The 23982-nt window shown below is 45.3% G+C and overlaps 2 protein-coding genes across 5 annotated transcripts in view; one reads left to right on the top strand and one right to left on the bottom strand.

The window, feature by feature from the left end:
- Nucleotides 1–2594, bottom strand: part of ngly1 (N-glycanase 1) — a 106896-nt gene extending 104302 nt beyond the window's left edge. The window contains exon 1 of the mRNA XM_068059858.1: nt 1944–2594. Within this exon, the coding sequence (XP_067915959.1) occupies nt 1944–2041 (98 nt within the window). The 5' untranslated portion in view covers nt 2042–2594. The remainder of the gene's footprint in view (nt 1–1943) is intronic.
- oxsm (3-oxoacyl-ACP synthase, mitochondrial) lies at nt 1987–23390 on the top strand. Of its 4 annotated transcripts, XM_068059897.1 has the most exons (4): nt 1987–2464; nt 3214–3585; nt 6156–7222; nt 21406–23390. In XM_068059897.1, exons 3-4 carry the CDS (start codon nt 6240–6242, stop codon nt 21806–21808), a joined length of 1386 nt encoding a protein of 461 aa, XP_067915998.1. In that variant the 5' UTR covers nt 1987–2464; nt 3214–3585; nt 6156–6239; the 3' UTR covers nt 21809–23390. The 4 variants fall into 4 exon arrangements, with proteins under 4 accessions (XP_067915998.1, XP_067915971.1, XP_067915978.1 ...); XM_068059870.1 differs by lacking the exon at nt 3214–3585 and having other exon boundaries at nt 21406–23389; XM_068059877.1 differs by lacking the exons at nt 1987–2464; nt 3214–3585 and adding an exon at nt 2493–2793 and having other exon boundaries at nt 21406–23389.
- Nucleotides 23391–23982: the final 592 nt, after the last annotated feature.

Genomic DNA, 23982 nt, shown 5'->3' with positions numbered 1-23982 from the left:
TAGTACAACAAATGTTATAAATGAAATTTCAAAAGTACCACATAACAGACTTGTTTGGGGAATAGAAGCACACAATAATAAAGGGACGATGATAACTTAGGTATGAAATTGGCTAAGGGATAGAAGCCTCAGCTGGAATATTGTGGACTGTTCTGGGCATACTTTAGGAAGGAGTTCAAGGCCCTGGAAAGGGTAAAGAGGTTTACCAGGACATCAACAGAGATGAGAGACTTCAATTATGTGGAGAGATTGGAGAAGCTGGGACTGTTCTTCGAGCAGAGAATCATAGAATAATACAGTGCAGAAGAGGCCCTTTGGCCCATCGAGTCTGCACCAATGCATTAAAGACACCTGACCTGTCAACCTAATCCCATTTGCCAGCACCTGGCCCATAGCCTTGAATGTTATGACATGCCAAGTGCTCATGCAGGTACTTTTTAAAGGATGTGAGGCAACCCGCCTCCACCACCCTCCCAGGCATGGCATTCCAGACCGTCACCACCCTCTGGGTAAAAAAGTTCTTCCTCAAATCCCCCTTAAACCTCCCGCCCCTCACCTTAAACTTGTGACCCCTCGTAACTGACCCTTCAACTAAGGGGAACAGCTGCTCCCTATCCACCCTGTCCATGCCCCTCATAATCCTGTACACCTCGATCAGGTCACCCCCTCAGTCTTCTCTGCTCCAGCGAAAACAACCCAAGCCTATCCAGCCTCTCTCCATAGCTTAAATGTTCCATCCCAGGCAACATCCTGGTGAATCGCCTCTGCACCCCCTCCAATGCAATCACATCCTTCCTATAATGTGGCGACCAGAATTGCACACAGTACTCCAGCTGTGGCCTTACCAAAGTTCTGTACAACTCCAACATGACCTCCCTGCTTTTGTAATCTATGCCTCGATTGATAAAGGCAAGTGTCCCATATGCCTTTTTCACCACCCTATTAACCTGCCCTTCCGACTTCAGAGATCTATGGACAAACACGCCAAGGTCCCTTTGTTCCTCAGAACTTCCCTGTGTCAGGCCATTCATTGAATACTTCCGTGTCACATTACTCCTTCCAAAGTGTATCACCTCACACTTTCAGGGTTAAATTCCATCTGCCACTTTTCTGCCCATTTGACCATCCCGTTTATATCTTGGCCAATCTTTGTGTCATCCGCGAACTTACTGATCCTACCCTCCACATAGTCATCTATGTGGTTTATATAAATGACAAACAATAGGGGACCCAGCACAGATCCCTGTGGTACGCCACTGGACACTGGCTTCCAGTCACTAAAACAACCGTCTGTCATCACATTCTGTCTCCTACCGCTAAGCCAATTTTGAATCCAACTTATCAAGTTACCCTGTATCCCATGTGCATTTGCTTTCTTGATAAAGGGGGACTTAATTGAGGTATTGAAAATTATGAGGGGTTTGTATAGAGCAAATAGGGAGAAACGATTTCTTCTAGCAAGTCGGTCTGTAACCAAAGGCCATCGATTTAAAATGATCGGTAAGAGAACTAGAGAAATGAGGAGAAACTTCTTTACGCAGAGAGGAGTTGAGATCGGGAATACACTTCCTGAAACTGTGATGAAATCATCAAATTCCATGGCAAGTCTCAAAAGGAAACTGGACATGTATTTGAGGAAAGATTAATTTGTAGGGTCCTGGAAAAAAGCTGGGATGTGGGACTAAATTGAACATCTCTTTCAAAGAGCCACACAGGCACGATGGCCGATTTTTAGTATTTATAATAAAGTCAGTGTTTCGGGGACTGAATTGACGCACCGAGATAGAGGGTGGGTAGACCAACAAGGGAGTGGGGGGGAATATTTTCTTTAACCTTTAATAATCATTCTCACCGTCCCCCCTCCCCCCCGAGTTTTGTGCCAATCTAAGCGAAGCCGGCGGCTGAACCTCCTCCTTCACCCCCGCCCTGGGCTGAGTCCTTACCGCAGGATGTTGTCGGCATATCTCAGCAGCAGCTCGGAAGCGTCCAGGAAGATCTGCTCCGGGTTCTGGCTCAACTCGGTCACAGCCGCTGATGCCATGGCGGATCAGTGGAGGACGGGCCACACAGCCCTGGATATTGAGCCCAAGAGCAGGGCCGGGTTTGCGCTGGTTTATCTCTCCTTCTTCGGTGAATCGCAGGCACGGCTGCCAGTCACACCGGCTCAATCAGCCCGCAATTCACAATTCCGAATTGGCTGGCAAAAAAAATAACCGGAAAGCCAATGATGCGCTGGATATTTTAATAATAAGCTAACAGAATCACGCCAGCAATCCTGGGAGAGAGGGCAACACAAGACAGGAAAATGATGACGCGAGCTTTACAGCGCCGCTCTTGGTATCGATCGCCGGTGCTCTTTGTTATTGGGTGCTGTCTCCGACTCCGCCCACCCTGTGACGTTATGGGAGGTGGGGCGGGTTAAAACTGACTCGTCGGTGACTTGCGTCTGCGCTTTTGGCAACTGGTAGGTCTCTTGCTCTGCTGAAAGGCCACAGACCTGGAGTATCGGCTGGAATTTTACGTTCGGCAAACTGGCCGGCTGAAAAGTCGGTGGCGAGCCCGCCTCGGCCGGAGCTGGAGAGGCAGGCTGGGATTTTTCGCTCCTCAGGCCCTTAATTTCTCTTGGGTGGGACTTCCAACCGGCTTGACGCAGCAAGTCCTGCCGGCCAATCAGAGGGCTGGCAGCTCTTTGTCCCAGTAGCGCCAATGGGCGAGGTGGCCACTGTTGGGACTACACCCAGCCATCGGAGGCAACTGGAGGCTCGGCCCCAGGAGACAATTGGCCAGGCCCCGGTGAGGCAAGGAGGGTATGGTTGGAGGGTGTTGGGCGGTTGGGGCTTCGGGAGCGGCCCTTGGTGGGTTTCTTGGGCCATTGCCATCTGGCTGCCCATGGTAAAATACTCACGGAGGCTGGAGGAGCCTCTTAAGTGACAGTTACTTGGCCATTTAAAGGCCTTGATTGGCCTGGGGTGGCTGGGCCGTTTCTTGCTGCTGTCACCCAGTGCAAAATTGCAGGGCAGCGGGGTGAGAGGGGGTCTGCACCTCCCACTCAATGTAACGCCCCTGCCACCAACTTGCTCGTTTGGGGGGATGTAGAATTCCAGCCATTAACTCTGTTTCTCTCTTGACAGATGCTGCCTGATTTGCTGAGTATGTCTAGCATTTTCTGTTCTTTCAGTCCCTCTCTCACACTGTATTTATATTTCATCAAAGCGACGGCTGTTTCTCCACTTGATTTATGAGACCAGGAACTGTGCGAAGCAGGCCCGGAAAGGGGCCGTGGGGTGGAGCTGTGCCAAGTGGGCGCGGTGTGGGGCGGAGCCGTGCGAGGCGGGGCCATTCAAAGCGAAACGGGGCAGTGCGGAGCGGGCCCGCAGCGGGGCAGAGATGTATGAGGCAGGCCAAGAGCAGTGCGCAGCAGGCCGGGAGAAGAGTGGAGCAGTACAAAGCGGGCTGGGAGTGGAGCTGTGCGAAGTAGACCAGCAGTAGATCAGGCTGTGATCTGTGAGTCTGAACCGAACGAGAGGGGAGAAAAAAAGTTAGGAAGTGATGTCACAGGAGTAGGAGTCACTTGTGAATTTTCTGGTAAGCTTTTAATTTCATCTAAATTCATTTACAATACAGTAAGACTTGGATGGATTAAATAGTATAAAAACTAAAGCCAATTTGATATAATTAAAATCAGTGCTCAATTATCAGTAAGATCTAGGGGATAAAGTTCTAATTAATAGAGAATAGTAAAATGAAAGAAGTCTGAATTTTTTAGGAAATTAAAATCTAAGATTTTCAGACAATAGCTAAGTAAAGATATTTCAGTTAACCTTCCTATAAAATAATGTGATAATGCACAGGAGAAGCAGCTCTGAGTGAGTCTTTATTTTTAAGTAGTAAGTTTAATAGTCTAATAAATCAAGGCATGGCAGGGCAGCTCAGACCTGTGACATGTGCATCCTGTTCCTGAGGAGGCTTAACAGGGTAGATGTTGAGAAGATGTTTCCACTAGTGGGGGAATCTCGAACTAGGGCGCATAGTTACAGAATAAGGGGACACTAATTTAAAACTGAGTTGTGAGGGAATTTCTTCTCTGAGGGGAGTGAATGTCTGGAATTCTCTACCCCAGAGAGTTGTGGAGGCTAGATCACAAAGTATTTAAAGAGGAGGTAGATAGATTTTTGAAATATCAGGGAATTGAGGGCTATGAGGAGCTGGCATGAAAGAGGAATTGAGGTCTGTGGCAAATCAGCCATGATTTTATTGAATGACGGGGCAGGCTTGAGGGGCCAAATGGCCTACTCCTCCTATTTCTTATTTATTTTTTATTTATTTAGAGATACAGCACTGAAACAGGCCCTTCGGCCCACCGAGTCTGTGCCGACCATCAACCACCCATTTATACTAATCCTACACTAATCCCATATTCCTACCACATCCCCACCTGTCCCTATATTACCCTACCACCTACCTATACTAGTGGCAATTTATAATGGCCAATTTACCTACCAACCTGCAAGTCTTTTGGCTGTGGGAGGAAACCGGAGCACCCGGAGGAAACCCACGCAGACACAGGGAGAACTTGCAAACTCCACACAGGCAGTACCCAGAATTGAACCCGGGTCACTGGAGCTGTGAGGCTGCGGTCGCCACTGTGCCGCCCACTGTTTCCGTGTGGAAACTCCAGGACGTTTCTCATGTCCTGGATAATCACGTGCAGGCAGTGTCATCAGCTGCAGTAGCTTGAGCTCCGGGTTTCAGAGCTTCAGCAGCAGCTGGCATCACCGTAACATATCTGTGAGGTTGAGTGTTTTGTCAATAACATGTTTATAGATGTGGTCACCCACAGCTTAAAGCTGTGTAGGTAGAGAAGGAATTTGTGACAGCTAGGCAGTCAAGCAGGACCAGGCAAGTCATCCAGGAATCCCTTAAGTGGATTGCATTCTCCAACCAGAATGCTGTTCTGAATACTGGTGAGAGTGATGGTTCCTCTGAGGTATGCAACCAGAGCCTAGTCTATGCCACCCTGGCTGGCTCAGTGATACTGTGTGGGGGAAGAGGAAGATTAGAAAAACAATAGTGATTGGGGATTCGGTAAGGGAACAGACGGACGTTTCTGTGGCCGCAGACAAATCCAGGATGTTATGTTCCCTCCCTGGTGCCAGGGTCAAGGATGTCACTGGCTGCCGAGCACTCTGAGGAGGGAGGGTTCATCCAGTGGTAGTGGTGCATAGCGGTACCAACGTTAGATAGAAAGAGAGATGAGGTCTTTTAGGCAGAGTTTAGGGAGCTAGAAACGAGACTAGTAAGCAAGACCTCAAAGGTAATCATCTCCAGATTGCTCCCAGTACCATGTGCAAGTAAGTGTAGAAACAGGAGGATAGAGCAGATGAATGCGTTGCTGGAGAGATGGTGCAGGAAGGGAGGGCATTAGATTCCTGGCATATTGGGACTGGTTCTGAGGAAGATGGGACCTGTACAAGCCAGATGGGTTGCACCTGAACAGAGTTGGGACCAATGTCCTTGCGGGGCAATTTGCTAGTGCTATTGGGGAGGGTTTAAACTACAGGGGTGTGGGAACCAGGAGATGATAGAGAGGAAAACCAAGGTGCACAGAGAATTGGGAGAGACTGTTAGCACTAGAGTAGGAAATAGTAAGGTATTAGATGGGGGAGGAGGAAGACTGAATGTAATATGGTCTAAGTTAGGTTTACTGCACGTGTATGTGAACGTGCAGAATGTGGTCAGTAAGGTTGGTGAGCTGCAGGTACAGATAGCCACGTGGAAATATGATGTCCTGGCGATAACTCACTCAAAAAAGGGCAGGACTGGAAACTAAATATTCCTGGATACAAGGTGTTGAGGAAAGGTAGGGAAGGAAAGAAAGGAGTTGGGGTAGCAGTATTGATTAAGGAAAATATTACAGTGCTGGAGAGAGAGGATGTTCTAGAGAGTCAAGGACAGAATCTATTGGTTAGAGCTGAATTTGTGGCCTCTTTTTAAATGGTAAATTGCACTTTAAAATGGAATGAATGACCATTCTGTGAGTTCCTTTGTAGTTAGACATTATTGCTGTGAGTATGCATTTTGTCCTCCAGCAAAGTTATAGTACAAGAAGTTTAAAGTCAATTTTTCATTAAAAAATATATGCTTACCTCTTACAGGTATGTTTTAGGATTTTCCTATGCATCTTTACTGTTCAAGGTGAAACCAAGTGCCTTTTCCTTCTAAAGTGATGATCCGGTAATATGTTGCCACAAAGGAAGCAGCTGCTCATGAAGATTTTCAAGTATCGGCTGTTCAATCTTAAATATATAAATACAGAATTAAACACCCGCTGTTTCACTAGCACAACCCTTCCAAAACATCTAAGGCGAGTTGTCATTACTGGGATTGGCTTAGTGTCTCCACTTGGAGTCGGCACTCAGCTCACATGGAACCGAATCTTGAAAGGAGACAGTGGTGTTATATCTTTAGACGAATCAAAATACAGAGACTTGCCTTGTACAGTAGCTGCCTGTGTGCCTCGTGGTGATGGGGAGGGAGAGTTCAATGAAGAAAAATTTGTTTCAAAATCTGAGGCAAAGTCTATGTCGTCTGCTACAATAATGGCAATAGGAGCAGCAAATCTTGCGCTTAAAGATTCCGACTGGTACCCACAGTCTGAAAAGGACCAGGTCACCACTGGAGTAGCTATTGGTATGGGTATGGTCCCACTCGATGAAATTACCAACACTGCTTTGACATTTAGAACAAAAGGTTATAAAAAAGTGAGTCCCTTTTTTATTCCTAGAATTCTTTCCAACATGGCAACTGGACAGATCAGTATTAAATATAAACTTAAAGGCCCGAATCATGCAGTATCGACTGCATGTGCCACTGGAATGCATGCTATAGGGGATGCTTCAAGATTTATCCTCCATGGCGACGCGGAGGTGATGCTGGCTGGTGGAGTCGAGGCTTCTGTCACCCCCTTATCTATCGCAGGCTTTGCAAGGGCACATGCTCTCTGCACCAGCTGCAATTCTACTCCCAAACTGGCTTCACGTCCATTCCACCCTGACAGAGAAGGGTTTGTAATGGGAGAGGGGGCATCAGTGCTGCTACTGGAGGAATATACACATGCTGTAACGAGAGGAGCACGAATCTATGCAGAAATACTAGGTTATGGACTCTGTGGGGATGCCACTCATATAACTGCTCCCAGCGCTGGAGGAGATGGAGCATTTAGGTAAATTTTTGTTATCTGATGAAGGATATGAGCAAATTTATCAGGATCGGGACTAGAGGTACCAAACTGCAGGTTTGGAAACAGATTTGAAACCCTCTCTTCCTCACCAGATGGTTTAGGCATATGGATATAAATCAAAATGATTGATGATTTATGGATGGAAATGTGGAAATTGATTGCCAAAATACTGAAACTCCCAGCATCCATATAAAGAAATAGAATTTGACTTAATTACTTTTAATCAGTAGCCCTAAATATTGGTGGTAAATTTTTGTAGGGGTTCTCCTGCTCACATGATGTAACATCAGTGGGGGATCACAGAAACCTTGAAAATTACATAAACACCATAGGGTTTCTGTGGTTCTGCTGAAATTGCAGCAGACGATCAGGAGAACGCAGCGGAAACTCACCCCCCTGTTATTTTAAAGATTCTACAGTGCAGGTTTGGGGTTTTCTGGTTCGATCCCCTAGGAGAGCTTCAGAGGATTGAATTATGAGGAAAGCCTGGAGAAACCTGGGTTTTTCAGTTTGAAATTTGGCATCTGAAAGCCGATTTTATAGAAGTGCACAAGATAGTGAAAGGTATAGAAAAGGTAAAATGCAGAACATCATCTCAAACTAATTCATAATATTAGGGCAAGTGGATCCCAGGTTCAAAGTTGTAAAAATAAATTTAGCACTGATGTCAGGAAGTTGTTGACACATGGAGCGAGCAACAGGTGGCTAGGACTTCTGGATTGGGTAATGGAAGCAATAATTCTGAAATAATGTAAAAAAAACAGTTGGGAGCCATGATAGGTAACTAGGATCTTTCCAGGTGGACAAATTTGATGAGTCACATTGTCTTCCTCATGTATATCTAGTGAGTCCTCATCTGTGATTTGGATCTCTACTGCAACAAGAACTATTTGCATTTTTATAGCACCTTTCACTTAAAATGTCTAGTGACACTTGCAGGGGAGCCAAGGAAGAGTGAGAAAATATAGAGAAGGGTGGGGGGGGGGGGGGGTGGGTAGGAGTGAATAAAGAGAAGTCCAGGAGTGTAGGGGCTGAAGGTTCTACTACCAGTGTTGAGCCAGAATAAATTGTGAATCGTTTACAGGTTGGTGTCAGTTAGCATAACAGTGATCAGCATGGTGGAGAGGTAAAGTTGTGTATTGTCAGTGAACATATAGAAGGGATTCCTTATTTGTGATGGTTTCTGGATATGATCCTCTAGGGAATCCTAACAGAGGTTTTGGAGCCTCTAGATTTGGCCTGTTGGCATTTTTTAAACTGTAAAATGAGCTTCACTTCTATATAAAATGGATGTTGTATTTATTACTTCCATACTACCTGTTGTGCAAGTTGTGGATCACATGTACATGATCATTGCATTCTATTTACAGTGCTGTGGGAAACATCCAGGGTTCAGCTCCAACTTTTTGGGGCCTTTCACATTTTTCTAATTGGGGACCAAAAGGTATGATACCTGGCATAAGAATGGTACTGGGGGAGTTTCATAACCCTAGTGTGGGGAGGGGAGGCCCAAGAATTCCTGCTGGGACCTGTAGAAGCACAAGTGCTCCTCTGGGTCCCCAAGGAACCTCATAAATGATAAAACGAAAATGTAACATGGCCTCTTCTGGCAGCTTTGCCACCAGGCTGGACTGCCCTCTAAGTTGCAGCACAAGTAGCGTTGTGTCACTAAGAACATTGGGCAGTGACTGATCCAATTTAATTCGGCATTTGCCTGCCTGTAGTGGTATAGTGTAACCTAGGGCTGTTAAGTGGACCTGACTGGTTTTAATTCCGCTCGCACGCTGTTTCCGTCCAAAGGAGGTTAAAATTGACCCCAATGATTTAATTAATTAAAATGTTTTACAGGTAGTGGGCATTAAGGCCCTGAAATTGTACTCTTGACACAATAGCCTGACCAAACTGCCCTCAAATTTGTAGTATCATTATGCCTATTTATCTGCTCAGTGTTGACCTGAGCAGAGACATAAGCCCAATGTTGCAAGCAAAATTTTTGGCTTCCAATCAAAATTAAAGGGATGTTTGTACTTAACGGTGAGTGCCTGGCTATGAAGACAAATGTTACAGTTGTATCAGACTTCAAAATCCTGGAGCAGTGCAAGTCTTTTTTTTTGTTCCTGGAACATAATATCTAGCAGAGGTGCAGAACGAACACAAGGATCTTTCTTCTTTGGCCTCCTTGTCTCGAGAGACAATGGGTAAGCGCCTAGAGGTGGTCAGTGGTGTCAGTCGCTGTGAGGCAACTATGGAGTGACCTCTCCATGGCGCATGCCTGGGCGAATGTATGGAGGTTGAGAGTTGCCCAAGCGTCAAAACCCCCCTCTCGGCCTTTCTGGTGGGGTCCAAAGGAGTGCAGAGCACGACGTTTGGCACCGGTATGGCTGCAGGAACTGCCGGAAACATGCCAAAGGTGACACATGACCGCCTACGGGGTTCCACTCCGGATTTTCTGTTAGGGTTTACTCCCTTAGCCGTGGTCTCTCCCGAGACGCCCACAAGGCAGCTGTTCATTTGACAAATAAAACAAGTTAGGGTTATACCCTCATAACCAAAAAATACTTGCTGCAGTCAGGTGGGAGTTGAACAGTGCAAACCACCCTCACCAGGTGGCCGTAACCAATTGGGGGCTTGTCTGGGATCTGAACTGCCAGACAAACGGGAAATTTGGAAAACGGGAGGGAAAATTGACCTCTAAATTGTGAAAGGGTAAACAAACAGGTTTTCTTGTACTCTTCTGTTTTCCTCTACAGTGCTAGGAACAAAAGAAATGGCCACATTTAATGCTAACTATTTACAATCTATATTAATGACTTGGATGCAGGGATAGAAGGTACCATAGTCAGATTTGCAGATGACACTAAAATAGGTGGGATAGTAAGTTGCAATAAAGAAATAAGAAATTTACAAATGGAATAGAAGACGAGAAAGGCAAATTATCTAAATGGAGAGAAACTTCAGAGTGCTTCGGTGCAGAGGGATTTGGGTGTCCTCGTGCATGAATCGCAGCCAACTAGTTTGCAGGTACAGCAGGTAATAAAGAAGGCAAATGGAATTTTGGCATTTATTGCTAAAGGAAGAGTATAAAAGTAGGGAAGTGTTGCTGCAACTGTACAAGGCATTAGTGGGACCGCACCTGGAGAGCCTCAAATTAGCTTCCGTGTATAAAGCCATTTTTTTTTTAACATCTAGTATCCCTGTTGCTCACACTGTTCCACATAATTTTGTCTTCCCTCAATGTTTTATGACAAATAGGTACATGCACAACAGTATAATCTGATAGCACTTCATTTTCAACTTATACAAATACTTTGGTCGACTTGAAACTTTCCAGCATTTTCTGTTTTTAATCTCTAATTCTCAGCATCTGCAGTATTTTGCGTTGCTACAATGCTGTGTGCTGGGGCTAATTTCCCTGTATGTGACTCTCTGCTTGAATTTTAAGGGCGAGCAAGAGGATGACTTGTTCAGTTCAGTTGCCACGATTCCTCAATTTTCCCTCTCCACCCCAATAATTAGGAGGGCCAGTTCCTCATGGCAAGTGAAACCATTCAGATTGACTGGACCACAGATTTTCACTTATTAATCAGGAACAACCTTCACCTTTTTAAAAAAAAAAACAGAGGCTTTCAGTATAAATATGCTGCATGAAATGCATCCCACTGAGCAACCAACATTTCATCTGGTGTGAAAGGATGAGTACCAGTCTATGTGCAAGAGAGACTGCGCTCCCAACAACTTCATTCTCATTTAGGTAATAAAGCTGTTACAGAAATCATTGCGGTTTGAAAATACACTGAGAAGATTCGTGTATGAATTATTAATGCATTCATATATTCTGTTCATATAGCAAGCAATAACCTATTATAATATGCCAATTAAAGTAGCAGGTGAAGGAATTTGAGCACATTAAGCATTTATATGCTTAACTTTACACATATAAGCTCAAGGCCTTTGAGCATGATGGGATGCAGTTTACACACATTGGAGATGAATTTCCACAGTGTTTCTTGATTTTTTTTGTTTATTCATTCTCAGGCACAGTGGCGCAGTGGTTAGCACTGCAGCCTCACAGCTCCAGAGACCCGGGTTCGATTCTGGGTACTGCCTGTGCGGAGTTTGCAAGTTCTCCCTGTGACCGCGTGGGTTTTCGCCGGGTGCTCCGGTTTCCTCCCACAGCCAAAGACTTGCAGGTGATAGGTAAATTGGCCATTGTAAATTGCCCCTAGTGTAGGTAGGTGGTAGGGAATATGGGATTACTGTTGGGTTAGTATAAATGGGTGGTTGTTGGTCTGCACAGACTTGGTGGGTCAAAGGGCCTGTTTCTGTGCTGTATCTCTAAATAAATAAAATAAAAAATAAATGTGGGTGCCGCTGAAAGGCCTACATTTATTACCCACCCTTAATTGCCCTTGTGAACGTGGTAATGGGCTTCCTTCTTGAACCGCTGCAATCTGTGTGGTTCAAGTATTCCACAGTGCTGTTAGGTAGGGAGTTCCAGGATTTTGACCCAGCGAGATGAAGGAAGAGCAATATATTTCAAAGTCAGGATGGTTTATGACTTGGTGGGAACTGGCAGGTGGTGGTCCCTTGCGCCTGCTGCTCTTGTTCTTCTAGACGGTAGAGGTTGCGGGTTTGGGAGGTGTTGTCGAAAAAGATTTGGTGAGCTACAACAGTTTATTTTCGAGATGGTACACATTGCAGCCACTGTACGCCGGTGGTGGAAGGAGTGAATGTTCAAGATGGTGGATGGGATGCTAGTCAAGCAGGCTGCTTTGTCCTGGATGGTGTCGAGCTTCTTGAGTGTTGGAGCTGCATTCACCCAGGCAAGTGGAGAGCATTCCATCACACTCTTGCCTTGTGCCATATAGATAGTGGAAAGGCTTTGGGGAATTAGGAGGTGAGTCACTCACCACAGAATGTCCAGTCTCTAACCTGCTCTTGTAGCCACAGTATTTATATGGCTGGTCCAGTTAATTTCTGGTTAACGGTAACCCCTCTGAATGTTGATGATAGGGGGTTTGATAATGGTAATGCTGTTGAACATCAAGGGAGATGGTTAGAGTCTCTCTTGTTGGAGATAGTCATTACTTGGCACTTACGTGGCACGAATATTACTTGCCACTTACCTGCCCATATCTAAATGCTGCATATGGGCATGGACTGCTTCATTTTCTGTGGAGTTAGGAATGGAACTGAATACTGTGCAATCATCAGTGAACATCCACGCTTATGACCTTAAGGACGGAAGGTCATCGACGAAGCAAGTGAAGATGGTTGGGCCTAGGACATTGACTTAGGAGCTCTGTAGCAATGTCCTGGAGCTGAGATCATTTGCCTCCAATGACCACAACCATCTTCCTTTGTTGCCAGGTATGACTTCAACTAGTGAAGATTTTTCTTCCTGATTCCCATTGACTTCAATTTTGCTCGGGCTCTTGATGCCAAACTTGGTCAAATGCTGCCTTGTTGTCAAGGGCAGTCACTCTCACCCGAGGAATTCAGCTCTTTGGTCTATGTTTGGACCAAGGCTGCAATGAGGTCTGGAGTCAAGTGGTCCTAATGGAACTGAAACTGAGCATTGGTGAGCAGATATTGCTGAGTAAGTGCCGCTTGATAGCACTGTTGACGCACCATCCCATCAATTTGCTGAGAATGAGAGTAGGCTGATGGGGTAGTTATTGGCCGGATTGGATTTTGTCCTGCTTTTTGTGGACAGGACATACCTGGGCAATTTTTCACATTGTCAGGTAGATGACAGTGTTGTAGCTGTACTGGAACAGCTTGGCCAGAGGTCCGGCTAGTTCTGGAGCACAAGTCCTCAGCATTGTAGCTGTCTGTTTTTGGGACACTCAGCCTTTCCTGTATCCACTCAGCAACTGGCAGAAGAACCATTCTCTAAAGATGTAAACACCGTTATAACCTTCAGTTCCATTCCTGACGAGGCATGAATCCAGCTCTTGTTAGAACTAGTTAATTAATGCAGTACTATTTGCCTTTGCCAGGAATTTGTTCTACATATTTGATAGTTTGAGCAGGAAAAAAAATTGCCTGAGTAGTTCTTTTGAGTTCTGCATCACTTTTACTGAAGTTACCTATGTAACTGAGCATAAGTTATTTGATTAGAGAAATTGGAAACGGCTGAATGACATGAGAAAAGGGCTCATGATTAATATTTGGAAAGGAGTGATTACCTTAATGGAATTTAGTCTCCCTGTTATTATATGGAGCCATCTTGTCTGAAAGTGTAACATGTATCAAACAAGTTGTCCAGAGGGGTTCAAGTATTCAGTAGCACTAATGTTAAATGGTCAGTGTATAAGGTTCTCTCTTTATAAAGTGAGTGTTTAGTAGCTGGATAGCTGATGACCATTTAAATTTGGTTACTGCTTGCTGAGATCAGCATATCTCTGAATATGAATATGCAGACTGCCAGTTCCGTGAAAGATTAATCATCTCTGTCCAGGTGAACTGTTTTAATTAGTGTTAGGCACAAAGTTCAGTTACAGATAGTTTGTATTGATTATTGTTTATTATTGATTATTGAAACTTCTTCTCTGGGCAGTTGAATGAGCTCAGGTGGGGAACTGTGATTATTCCAGTTCAGATATAAACTTTTCCTCAGAGTTGTATGTTCAAATTTGAGATATCTACAACACAAGTTTACATTTATGTAGCACTTTTTAATGCAGTAAAAGGTCCCAAGGTGCTTCACAGGAGCATTATCGAACAAAATGTAATACCGAGCTGCATAAGGGGACATTAGGGCGGATGACCAAAAACGTGAAAAAAGATGTCGATTTTAAGGAGCATCTCCTTAAAAGGTAAACATATGTAGAGGTTTAGGGAGGGAATTTCCAAGATTAGGGCCATTGTCGCTAAAGTTATGGCCACCAATGGTGAAGTGATTCAAATCAGGGATTTGCAAGAGGCCAGATTAGAGGAGTGCAGATGCCTCCCCTGTTGTCTAGCTAGGTCACACTCACCTGGTTCCATTGTTACCATTGTAGCCAGAGAATTAACAGCAGGGGCCTATCTTCCTGCTGTCTTAGTTACCTCTGATGTTCCCCAAGAACTAGCTGCACCCATAGCCAAGCTGTTTCAGTACAGCTACAACAAAGGCATCGACCCAACCATGTGGCAAATTGCCCAAGTATGTCCTGTCCGCAAAAAGCAGGACCAATCCAATCAGGCCAATTACTGTTTCATCAGTCTACTGTCAATCATCAGCCAAGTGATGGAAGGTGTCGTTGACCGTGGTATAAGTGGCACTTACTTAGCAACAACTTGCTCACCGATGCTCAGTTTGAGTTCTGCGAGGGCCACTCTGCTCCAGGGCTCATTATAGCCTTGGTTCAAAATTGGACAAAAGAGCTGAATTCAAGAGGTGAGGTGAGTGACTGCCATTGACCTCAAGGCAGCATGTGACCAAGTGTGGCATCAAGGAACCAGAGCAAAATTGAAGTCAATGGGAATCGGGGGAAATTGTCCACTAGTTAGTCATACCTAGCACAAAGCCCCAGGATATTGCTGCAGGAGTTCCTCAGTTTAGTATCCTAAGTCCAACCACCTTCAGCTGCATCTCCAATGATCTTTCCTCCAACATAAGATCAGAAGTGGGGATGTTAGCTGATGATTCTACAATATTCAGTATCATTTGCATCTCCTCAGATACTGAAGCAGTCTGTGCCTGTATGCAGCAAGACCTGAACAACATTCAGGGTTGGCTGATGGCAAGTAATATGCAAGCCACACAAGCAGGTAATGATGATCTCCAACAAGAGAGAATCTAACCATCTCCCCTTGGTATTCAACAGCATTACCATTGCTGAATCCTCCACCATCGACATCCTGGGGGTTACCACTGACCAGCAACTTGACTGGACCAGTCATATAAATACTGTGGCTACAAGGACAGGTCAGAGGCCAGGAATTCTGTGATAACTGACCTCCTGACTCCCTAAAGCCTTTCCATCATCTATATGGCATAAGTCAGGAGTGTGATGAAATATTCTCCATTTGCTTGGATGAGTGCAGCTCCAACAACACTCGAGAAGCTTGACACCAGTGAAGATAAAACAGCCCACTTGCCTTAAACATTCACTTCCTCCACCACCAGTGCACAGTAGCAGCAGTGTGTACCACCTACAAGATGCACTGCAGCAACTCGCCAAGGTTCCTTCAACAGCATTTTCCAATCCTGTGACTTCTACCACCTAAAAAGACAAGGGCAGGAGATGCATGGGAACACCACTACCTGCAAATTCCCTTACTGGCTACTCGCCACCCTGACTTGGAACTATATTGCCATTCCTTCCCTATCACTTGGTCAAAAGCCTGAAACTCTTTCCCTACCAACACTATGGGTATACCTACACAACATGGCTCACCACCACCTTCTCAAGGAAATTAGGGATGGGCAATAAATGCTGGCCTTGCCTGTGACACACCCCCCCAAGAACCAATCAAAAACATAATCATCTTTGACTCCCTCCTGTTTCTCATCTACGTGCTGCCCCTTGGCAACATAATCTGAAAGGCTGCATTTGCTGACAATGCAGCCATTGGATAGCGCTGCACTGGTACATGCGCAAATGCAGCCTGTTCGCCTAAAACGTCACAGTGCTCAAATAATCACACAAAGACAATGTAAACACAAGGCAGCACACAATAGCCGGAGAGATCAGCTGGCTGGAGTATGGCCGGAGAGATCGGGGGGTGGCGGGGAATGGCCGGAGAGAGCAGGCGCGGGGGGTGGTGGGGAATGGCCGGAGAGAGCGAGCGGGTGGGGGGGAGGGGCGTGGGGAATGGCCGGAGAGAGTGGGCAGATGGGGGGGGGGGGTAGTGGGGAATGGCCAGAGAGAGCAGGCGGGGGGTGAGGGTGGGGAATGGCCGGAGAGAGCGAGGGTGGGGGTAATTCTCCCCCACCTGCTCTCTCCCTGCTTCCCATCCCCCGCTCTCTCTCCCACACCCCGCTTTCCCCCGCCGCTCTCTTTCCCGCACCCCGCTTCTCCCCCGCACCCCGCTTCTCCCCCACACCCCACTTCCACCCCCCCACGCTCTCCCGCGTTATGCGATGACGTCATCTGGGCATGCGTGTACCATTCCTGGCAATGCGGAACGCAACGCACGTGCAGAGAGCAGGGGCCCGTTTGCACATGTGCGCAGGTTGGTGGACTCTGATGACGTCCCCGCCGGCTGCGTTGTCAAGAATCGCTTTGAATCTAAAAACTGAGTTAGATTCCACACTGACGACACCCAGCTGTACCCTGTACCTTACCACCATCTCTTGACCCCCCCCCCCTCCCCCCTCCATTGTCTCTAAATTGTCTGACATCTTGTACTGGAAGAGCAGCAATATTGGAAGGCTGAGGCCATTATCTTCACAATCCACAAGCTCCGTTCCATAGCTATCAACTCCATCCCACCTCCTGGCAACTGTCTGAGACTAAACCTGTCTGTTCACAATCTTGGTGTCATATTTGACTCGATGAGTCTCCGAGCGTGTATCCGTACCATCTCTAAGTCCGCCTATTTCTGTAACATAGCTTGATTCTGCTGTGTCTCAGCTCATCTGTGCTGAAATACTCATCCATGTCTTTGTTGCCACTAGATTTAATTATTCCAATGCATTCCTAGCTGGCCTTCCATCTTCCACCCTTCATAAACTTAAGGTCATCCAAAACTGTGCTGTCCATGTCCTAATTTCGCACCAAGCCCTGTTCACACACCAATCCTGAGCTCGTTGCCCTCCCGATTAAGCAAGGTCTCAATTTTAAAATTCACTTCCTTGTTTTCAGATATCTCTGTGGCCTCACTCCACCCTATGTCTGTAGTCTCCTCGAGTACTACAACCCTCAGATATCTGCACTCCTCCAATTCTGGCCTCTTGAGCATTCCTGATTTTAATCACTCCACCATATGCGGCTGTGCTTTCAGCTGCTGAGGCCCTAAGCGCTGGACTTCCCTTCCTAAACCTCTCTGCCTCTCTTCCCTCTTTTAAGACGCTCCTTAAACCTCTTTCTTTTACCAAGGTTTTGGTCATCTGTCCTAATATCTCTTAATGTAGCTCAGTGTCAAAGTTTGTTTGATAACATTCCTGTGAAACACATTGGGATGTTTTATTGCATCAAAGGTCCAATATACAAGATGTATATCGGAGGGGTTTAAACTAATTCAGCAGGGGGATGGGAACCTAAATTGTAGTTCCAGTGTACAGGATGTTGAGAGTAGTGAGGTCAGGGATAAGGTTACAAGGACGCAAGAGGGCACTGGCAAGCAAGAACCTGGTTTAAAGTGTGTCTACTTCAACGCCAGGAGCATCCGGAATAAGGTGGGTGAGCTTGCAGCATGGGTTGGTACCTGGGAAATGGCCATTTCGGAGACATGGGTAGAGCAGGGGCAGGAATGGATGTTGCAGGTTCTGGGATTTAGATGTTTCAGTAAGAACAGAGAAGATGGTAAAAGAGGGGGGGGGGGGGTGGTGGCATTGTTAATCAAGGAGAGTATTACAGCGACAGAAAGGACGTTTGAGGACTCGTCTACTGAGGTAGTATGGGCCGAGGTTAGAAACAGGAGAGGTGAGGTCACCCTGTTGGGAGTCTTTTATAGACCTCCAAATAGTTCCAGAGATGTAGAGGAAAGGATAGCGAAGATGATTCTCGACAGGGGCGAGAGTAACAGGGTAGTTGTTATGGGGGACTTTAACTTTCCAAATATCGACTGGAAATACTATAGTTCGAGTACTTTAGATGGGTCAGTTTTTGTCCAGTGTGTGCAGGAGGGTTTTCTGACACAGTATGTAGACAGGCCAACCAGGGGCGATGCCACATTGGATTTGGTACTGGGTAATGAACCCGGCCAGGTGTTAGATTTAGATGTAGGTGAGCACTTTGGTGATAGTGATCACAATTCGGTTAGGTTTACCTTAGCGATGGGCAGGGACAGGTATATACCGCAGGGCAAGAATTATAGCTGGGGGAAAGGAAATTATGATGCGATTAGGCAAGATTTAGGATGGGGAAGGAAACTGCAGGGGATGGGCACAATCGAAATGTGGAGCTTATTCAAGGAGCAGCTACTGCGTGTCCTTGATAAGTATGTACCTGTGAGGCAGGGAGGATGTTGTCGAGCGAGGGAGCCGTGGTATCCTAAAGAATTTGAAGCGCTTGTCAAGAGGAAGAAAAAGGCTTATGTTAGGATGAGACATGTAGGCTCAGTTCGGGCGCTTGAGAGTTACAAGCTAGCCAGGAAGGATCTAAAGGGAGAGCTAAGAAGAGCAAGGAGAGAACACGAGAAGTCATTGGCGGATAGGATCAGGGAAAACCCTAAGGCTTTCTATAGGTATATCAGGAATAAAAGAATGACTAGAGTTAGATTAGGGCCAATCAAGGATAGTAGTGGGAAGTTGTGTGTGGAATCAGAGGAGATAGGGGAAGTGTTAAATGAATATTTTGCGTCAGTATTTACAGTAGAGAAAGAAAATGTTGTCGAGGAGAATACAGAGATTCAGGCTACTAGGCTAGATGGGATTGAGGTTCACAAGGAGGAGGTGTTATCAATTTTGGAAAGTGTGAAAATAGATAAGTCCCCTGGGCCAAATGGGATTTACCCTAGGATTCTCTGGGAAGCTAGGGAGGAGATTGCAGAGCCTTTGTCCTTGATCTTTATGTCGTCATTGTCGACAGGAATAGTGCCGGAAGACTGGAGGATAGCAAATGTTGTCCCCTTGTTCAAGAAGGGGAGTAGAGACAGCCCTGGTAATTATAGACCTGTGAGCCTTACTTCGGTTGTGGGTAAAATGTTGGAAAAGGTTATAAGAGACAGGATGTATAATCATCTTGAAAAGAATAAGTTCATTAGCGATAGTCAGCACGGTTTTGTGACGGGTAGGTCGTGCCTCACAAACCTTATTGAGTTTTTCGAGAAGGTGACCAAACAGGTGGATGAGGGTAAAGCAGTGGATGTGGTGTATATGGATTTCAGTAAGGCGTTTGATAAGGTTCCCCATGGTAGGCTATTGCAGAAAATACGGAAGTATGGGGTTGAAGGTGATTTAGAGCTTTGGATCAGAAATTGGCTAGCTGAAAGAAGACAGAGGGTGGTGGTTGATGGCAAATGTTCATCCTGGAGTTTAGTTACTAGTGGTGTACCGCAAGGATCTGTTTTGGGGCCACTGCTGTTTGTCATTTTTATAAATGACCTGGAAGAGGGTGTAGAAGGGTGGGTTAGTAAATTTGCGGATGACACTAAGGTTGGTGGAGTTGTGGATAGTGCCGAAGGATGTTGTAGGGTACAGAGTGACATAGGTAGGCTGCAGAGCTGGGCTGAGAGATGGCAAATGGAGTTTAATGCGGAAAAGTGCGAGGTGATTCACTTTGGAAGGAGTAACAGGAATGCAGAGTACTGGGCTAATGGGAAGATTCTTGGTAGTGTAGATGAACAGAGAGATCTTGGTGTCCAGGTGCATAAATCCCTGAAGGTTGCTACCCAGGTTAATAGGGCTGTTAAGAAGGCATATGGTGTGTTAGCTTTTATTAGTAGGGGGATCGAGTTTCGGAGCCACGAGGTCATGATGCAGCTGTACAAAACTCTGGTGAGACCGCACCTGGAGTATTGCGTGCAGTTCTGGTCACCGCATTATAGGAAGGATGTGGAAGCTTTGGAAAGGGTGCGGAGGAGATTTACTAGGATGTTGCCTGGTATGGAGGGAAGGTCTTACGAGGAAAGGCTGAGGGACTTGAGGTTGTTTTCGTTGGAGAGAAGGAGGAGGAGAGGTGACTTAATAGAGACATATAAGATAATCAGAGGGTTAGATAGGGTGGATAGTGAGAGTCTTTTTCCTTGGATGGTGATGGCAAACACGAGGGGACATAGCTTTAAGTTGAGGGGTGATAGATATAGGACAGATGTCAGAGGTAGTTTCTTTACTCAGAGAGTAGTAGGGGCGTGGAACGCCCTGCCTGCAACAGTAGTAGACTCGCCAACTTTAAGGGCATTTAAGTGGTCATTGGATAGACATATGGATGAAAATGGAATAGTGTAGGTCAGATGGTTTCACAGGTCGGCGCAACATCGAGGGCCGAAGGGCCTGTACGGCGCTGTAATGTTTTAATTCTAATGTTTTTGGTGTAGGTCTGGCGGAGACTTCAGAGATAGGGCTGGAAACCATGAGGAGAATTTTAAGTTGTCTGTGTTTGCTCCAGTTGTTTAATTTTACTCAATTGCTTATAGCCTGAGATGCAGACTCTGTCAAATTGTTATTTAAGAACGTAAGAAATAGGTGCAGGAGTAGGCCACATGGCCCAATGAGCTTGCTCCGCCATTCAATAAGATCACGGCTGAATACCTACACCCCTTACTGCTGAAAAATCTATTGATCACAGTCTTAAATATACTCGTCTTCTAAACATTCACAATTCCAAAAGTTTTACATCCCTTTGAGTGGAGAAACATCTACGCGTCTCAGTCTTAATTGGCCAACACTTGTTCTGGACTCTGCAGCTAGGGCAAACAGCCTTTCAGCATCTATCCTGTCAAGTCTTCTAAAACATTTATTTGTTTTAATGAGATGAACAACTCAGTTCAAAATCACAGTGGGATTTGAACTCCTGCCTCCTGGATCATTATTCTAGGTACCTAGTAACATCCCCACTACTCTGACAGATTTTTTTGTCAGAGAGACTATGAGGCAGCTTGTATTATTTCCATTTATCAGTAGCCTAAGAGGTTAATTGTTTACCCTAGACACACTATATTATGGGATACTGGTTTGTGGGAACCAAGGACTGCCAATGTGAGTGGCCTTTTGTATTGGGTATGAGGAAAAATGTCTGGTGAGAGCCCAAATTGTGACAGTCACAATCCTTTCGCAGTGCCAATTAAACTAAGAGTAGAATTTTAAGGAGGCACTAAAGTACAGTACATCAGCTAGTAGTACAGTTTACCACCTACAATACAGTGCTTAATATAAACAAAAAGCACAACTGCTAGGAAAACATTGCAGGTCCAACGGCATATTGGAGTGGAAAAAAACAGGTTAGCATTCCAATAGTGAGCCTTTATCAAATGCATACCATTGCATGTATTTCTTTGTAGGTTAATATTTTGTTTAATCTGAGTTCAGGCTTGTATGAATATAATTTTGCATTATCTGTGATTTTTCTCAGGTCTATGTCTGCTGCAATGAATGATGCTGGAGTCATACCAGAGGATGTTACATACATCAATGCCCATGCCACATCCACACCACTAGGGGATGCAGCTGAAAATCAAGCCATCAAGAGATTATTCAAAGAACACTCACATTCTCTTGCTGTTTCTTCCACTAAAGGAGCCACTGGTCACCTCCTGGGGGCAGCTGGGGCCATTGAAACTGCATTTACAGCACTCGCCTGCTTTCATGGGATCTTTCCCCCTACTGTAAATCTTGACAAGACAGACCCTGATTTTGATTTGAATTACGTTCCTATAACAGCTCAAGAGTGGAAAACTTCAAAAAGACGTATTGCATTGTCTAATTCATTTGGATTTGGAGGCACGAATGCAACACTTTGCTTGGGGAGTGTCTAGTCATCATTTCTATAATAAATAATTGAAAGCTTGTGTTGTCTGGCTATACATTTGGGGAAGCACATCACATCTGAAAAAGCTGCAAGTGGCCAGTACAAAAGTGTCTACCAAAGGAGCTCCACCATCATGACAGAAAGACTTGTTAATGGCACTGATTAGCAATGCTATACTGTATATCTTCATTTATTGTCTCATTGATAAAGGCAGAAATCTTCAGCTATGAACCAAGAATGCTAAAACTGTATTCATTAAGGGTATTTTTATTCAAAGCAATTGGTGAAATTTGTAGTTAAAAAAAAAGATACCTTTTTATTCAATAATGAATTTTATTGTCTTGAGAGTAAGGGATGTCTGATCTGAGAAATGAAACACGTTCTGGATCTTACTCTAGCATCAAGCACTTTCAGGTCAAGTATATTGTATCTGCAGCCACAGTAAAGCAACTTTAGCTCTGCTCAGTAATGTGCTGCTGCCTCAAACTCAGAGGAGCCATCCAGCTGCATGAGATCAAGACATTTCAACTCCTCCATCAGCCATCATGACTCTTTATCCTTGTCAGACAGATTGCCAATTTAGTACCAAATCAGCTTTATGTTGTAGGAATACACCCACTTAGGAGGTAGTTACATAGAATCATAGAAATTTACAGTACAGATGGAGGCCATTTGGCTAATCACATCTGTGGCAGCCGACAATGAGCCATCCAGCCTAAATCCCACTTTCCGGCTCTTAGTCCGTACCCTTTTAGGTTATGGCACTTCCAAGTGCATATCCAAGTACTTTTTAAATGTTATGAGGGTTTCTGCCTTTAACATCCTTTCAGGTAATGGGTTCCAAATTCCTATCATCTCACCCTCTGGGTGAAAAAAATTCCCATTGAATCCCCTCGAAACCTATCTCTTACTCTAAATCTATGGCCCCTGAATCAAGGGGAATTGTGTCTGCCTATCCACTCTAGACCTCTCATAATTTTATAAATTTCAATTAGGTCTGTTCCAAAGAAATCAGCCCTAGCCTATCCAATTGTTTCTCATACCTAAGATTCTCCAGTCCAGGCAACACCCTCATAAACCTCCTCTGTACCCTCTCGAGTGCAATTACATCTTTCCTATAGGGCAGTGACCAGAACTGAATGCAGCACTCTAGCTTTAGCCTAACTAATATTTTATACAGTTCCAGGATAATCTCTCTGCTGCTGTATTCTATGCATTGGCTAATAAAGGTAAGTATCACGTATGCCTTCTTGACCACCTTTTATACCTGTTCAGTCACCTTCAGGGATCTGTGGACATGCACGCCAAGGTCCCTCTGTTCCTCTACACTTCTCAGTATACTACCATTAATTGTGTATTCCCTGGCCTTGTTAGCCTTCCCCAAATGCATTACATCACACTTCTCCGTACTGAACTCCATCTGCCGCTGTTCCGTCCACCTGACTAGTCCATTGGTATCCTCCTGCAGTCACCAGCTTTTTTGTCATTATCAACCACACAGCCAATCTTTGTATCATCTGCAAACTTCTTAATCATACTCTGTACATTCAAGTTCAAATCATTGATATATACTCCTCTAGGTTTTCTGCAGTGTTGAGCTCTCAGTATATGTCATAAGCTTCCATGGTTTTTCTTTATCTTCTCCTTTAAGCCCCTTGACATCCAGGGGGCTCCAGATTTGTTAGCTCCACCCTTTTTCTTTAAGGGAAAATACTTGTCTGAACCCTATCTTCCTATTTCTACTCTCACTAGCATGTGGCACTGGAAGTAATCCAAAGATTACAACCTTCGAGGTCTTACTTTTTAACTTCCTTCCTTGCTCCTGAAAATCTGTCCATTGGACCTCAATACCTGTGCTCTCTATGTCATTGATACTGACATGTACAACAATCTCTGGCTTACTCCTTTCCCCAGCAGAATATTATGCACCCTTGCACCCTCTCCATGATGTCCTTTACCCTGGCACCAGGGAGGCAACACACCATGCTCATGATGGCAGTTACAGAAATGCCTGTCTGCCCCCCTAACTATGGAATCTTCTATAATGACTGCAAAGCTACTCTTTGCTGTTCCCTCCCGTGCAATCCCTTGCCCATTGGTGCTATGGTCTGGACTGCACTCATTCAAGATGTCATCACTCCCAGCAGTCTCCAATTTGCTAGTGGCGCATACCCTGAAGAC

The sequence above is a fragment of the Heterodontus francisci genome, chromosome 2 (assembly GCF_036365525.1).
Source record: "Heterodontus francisci isolate sHetFra1 chromosome 2, sHetFra1.hap1, whole genome shotgun sequence".
Lineage (NCBI taxonomy): Eukaryota > Metazoa > Chordata > Chondrichthyes > Heterodontiformes > Heterodontidae > Heterodontus > Heterodontus francisci.
The sequence above is the reverse complement of the archived record's forward strand: the minus strand, read 5'-3'. Positions and strand labels throughout refer to the sequence as shown.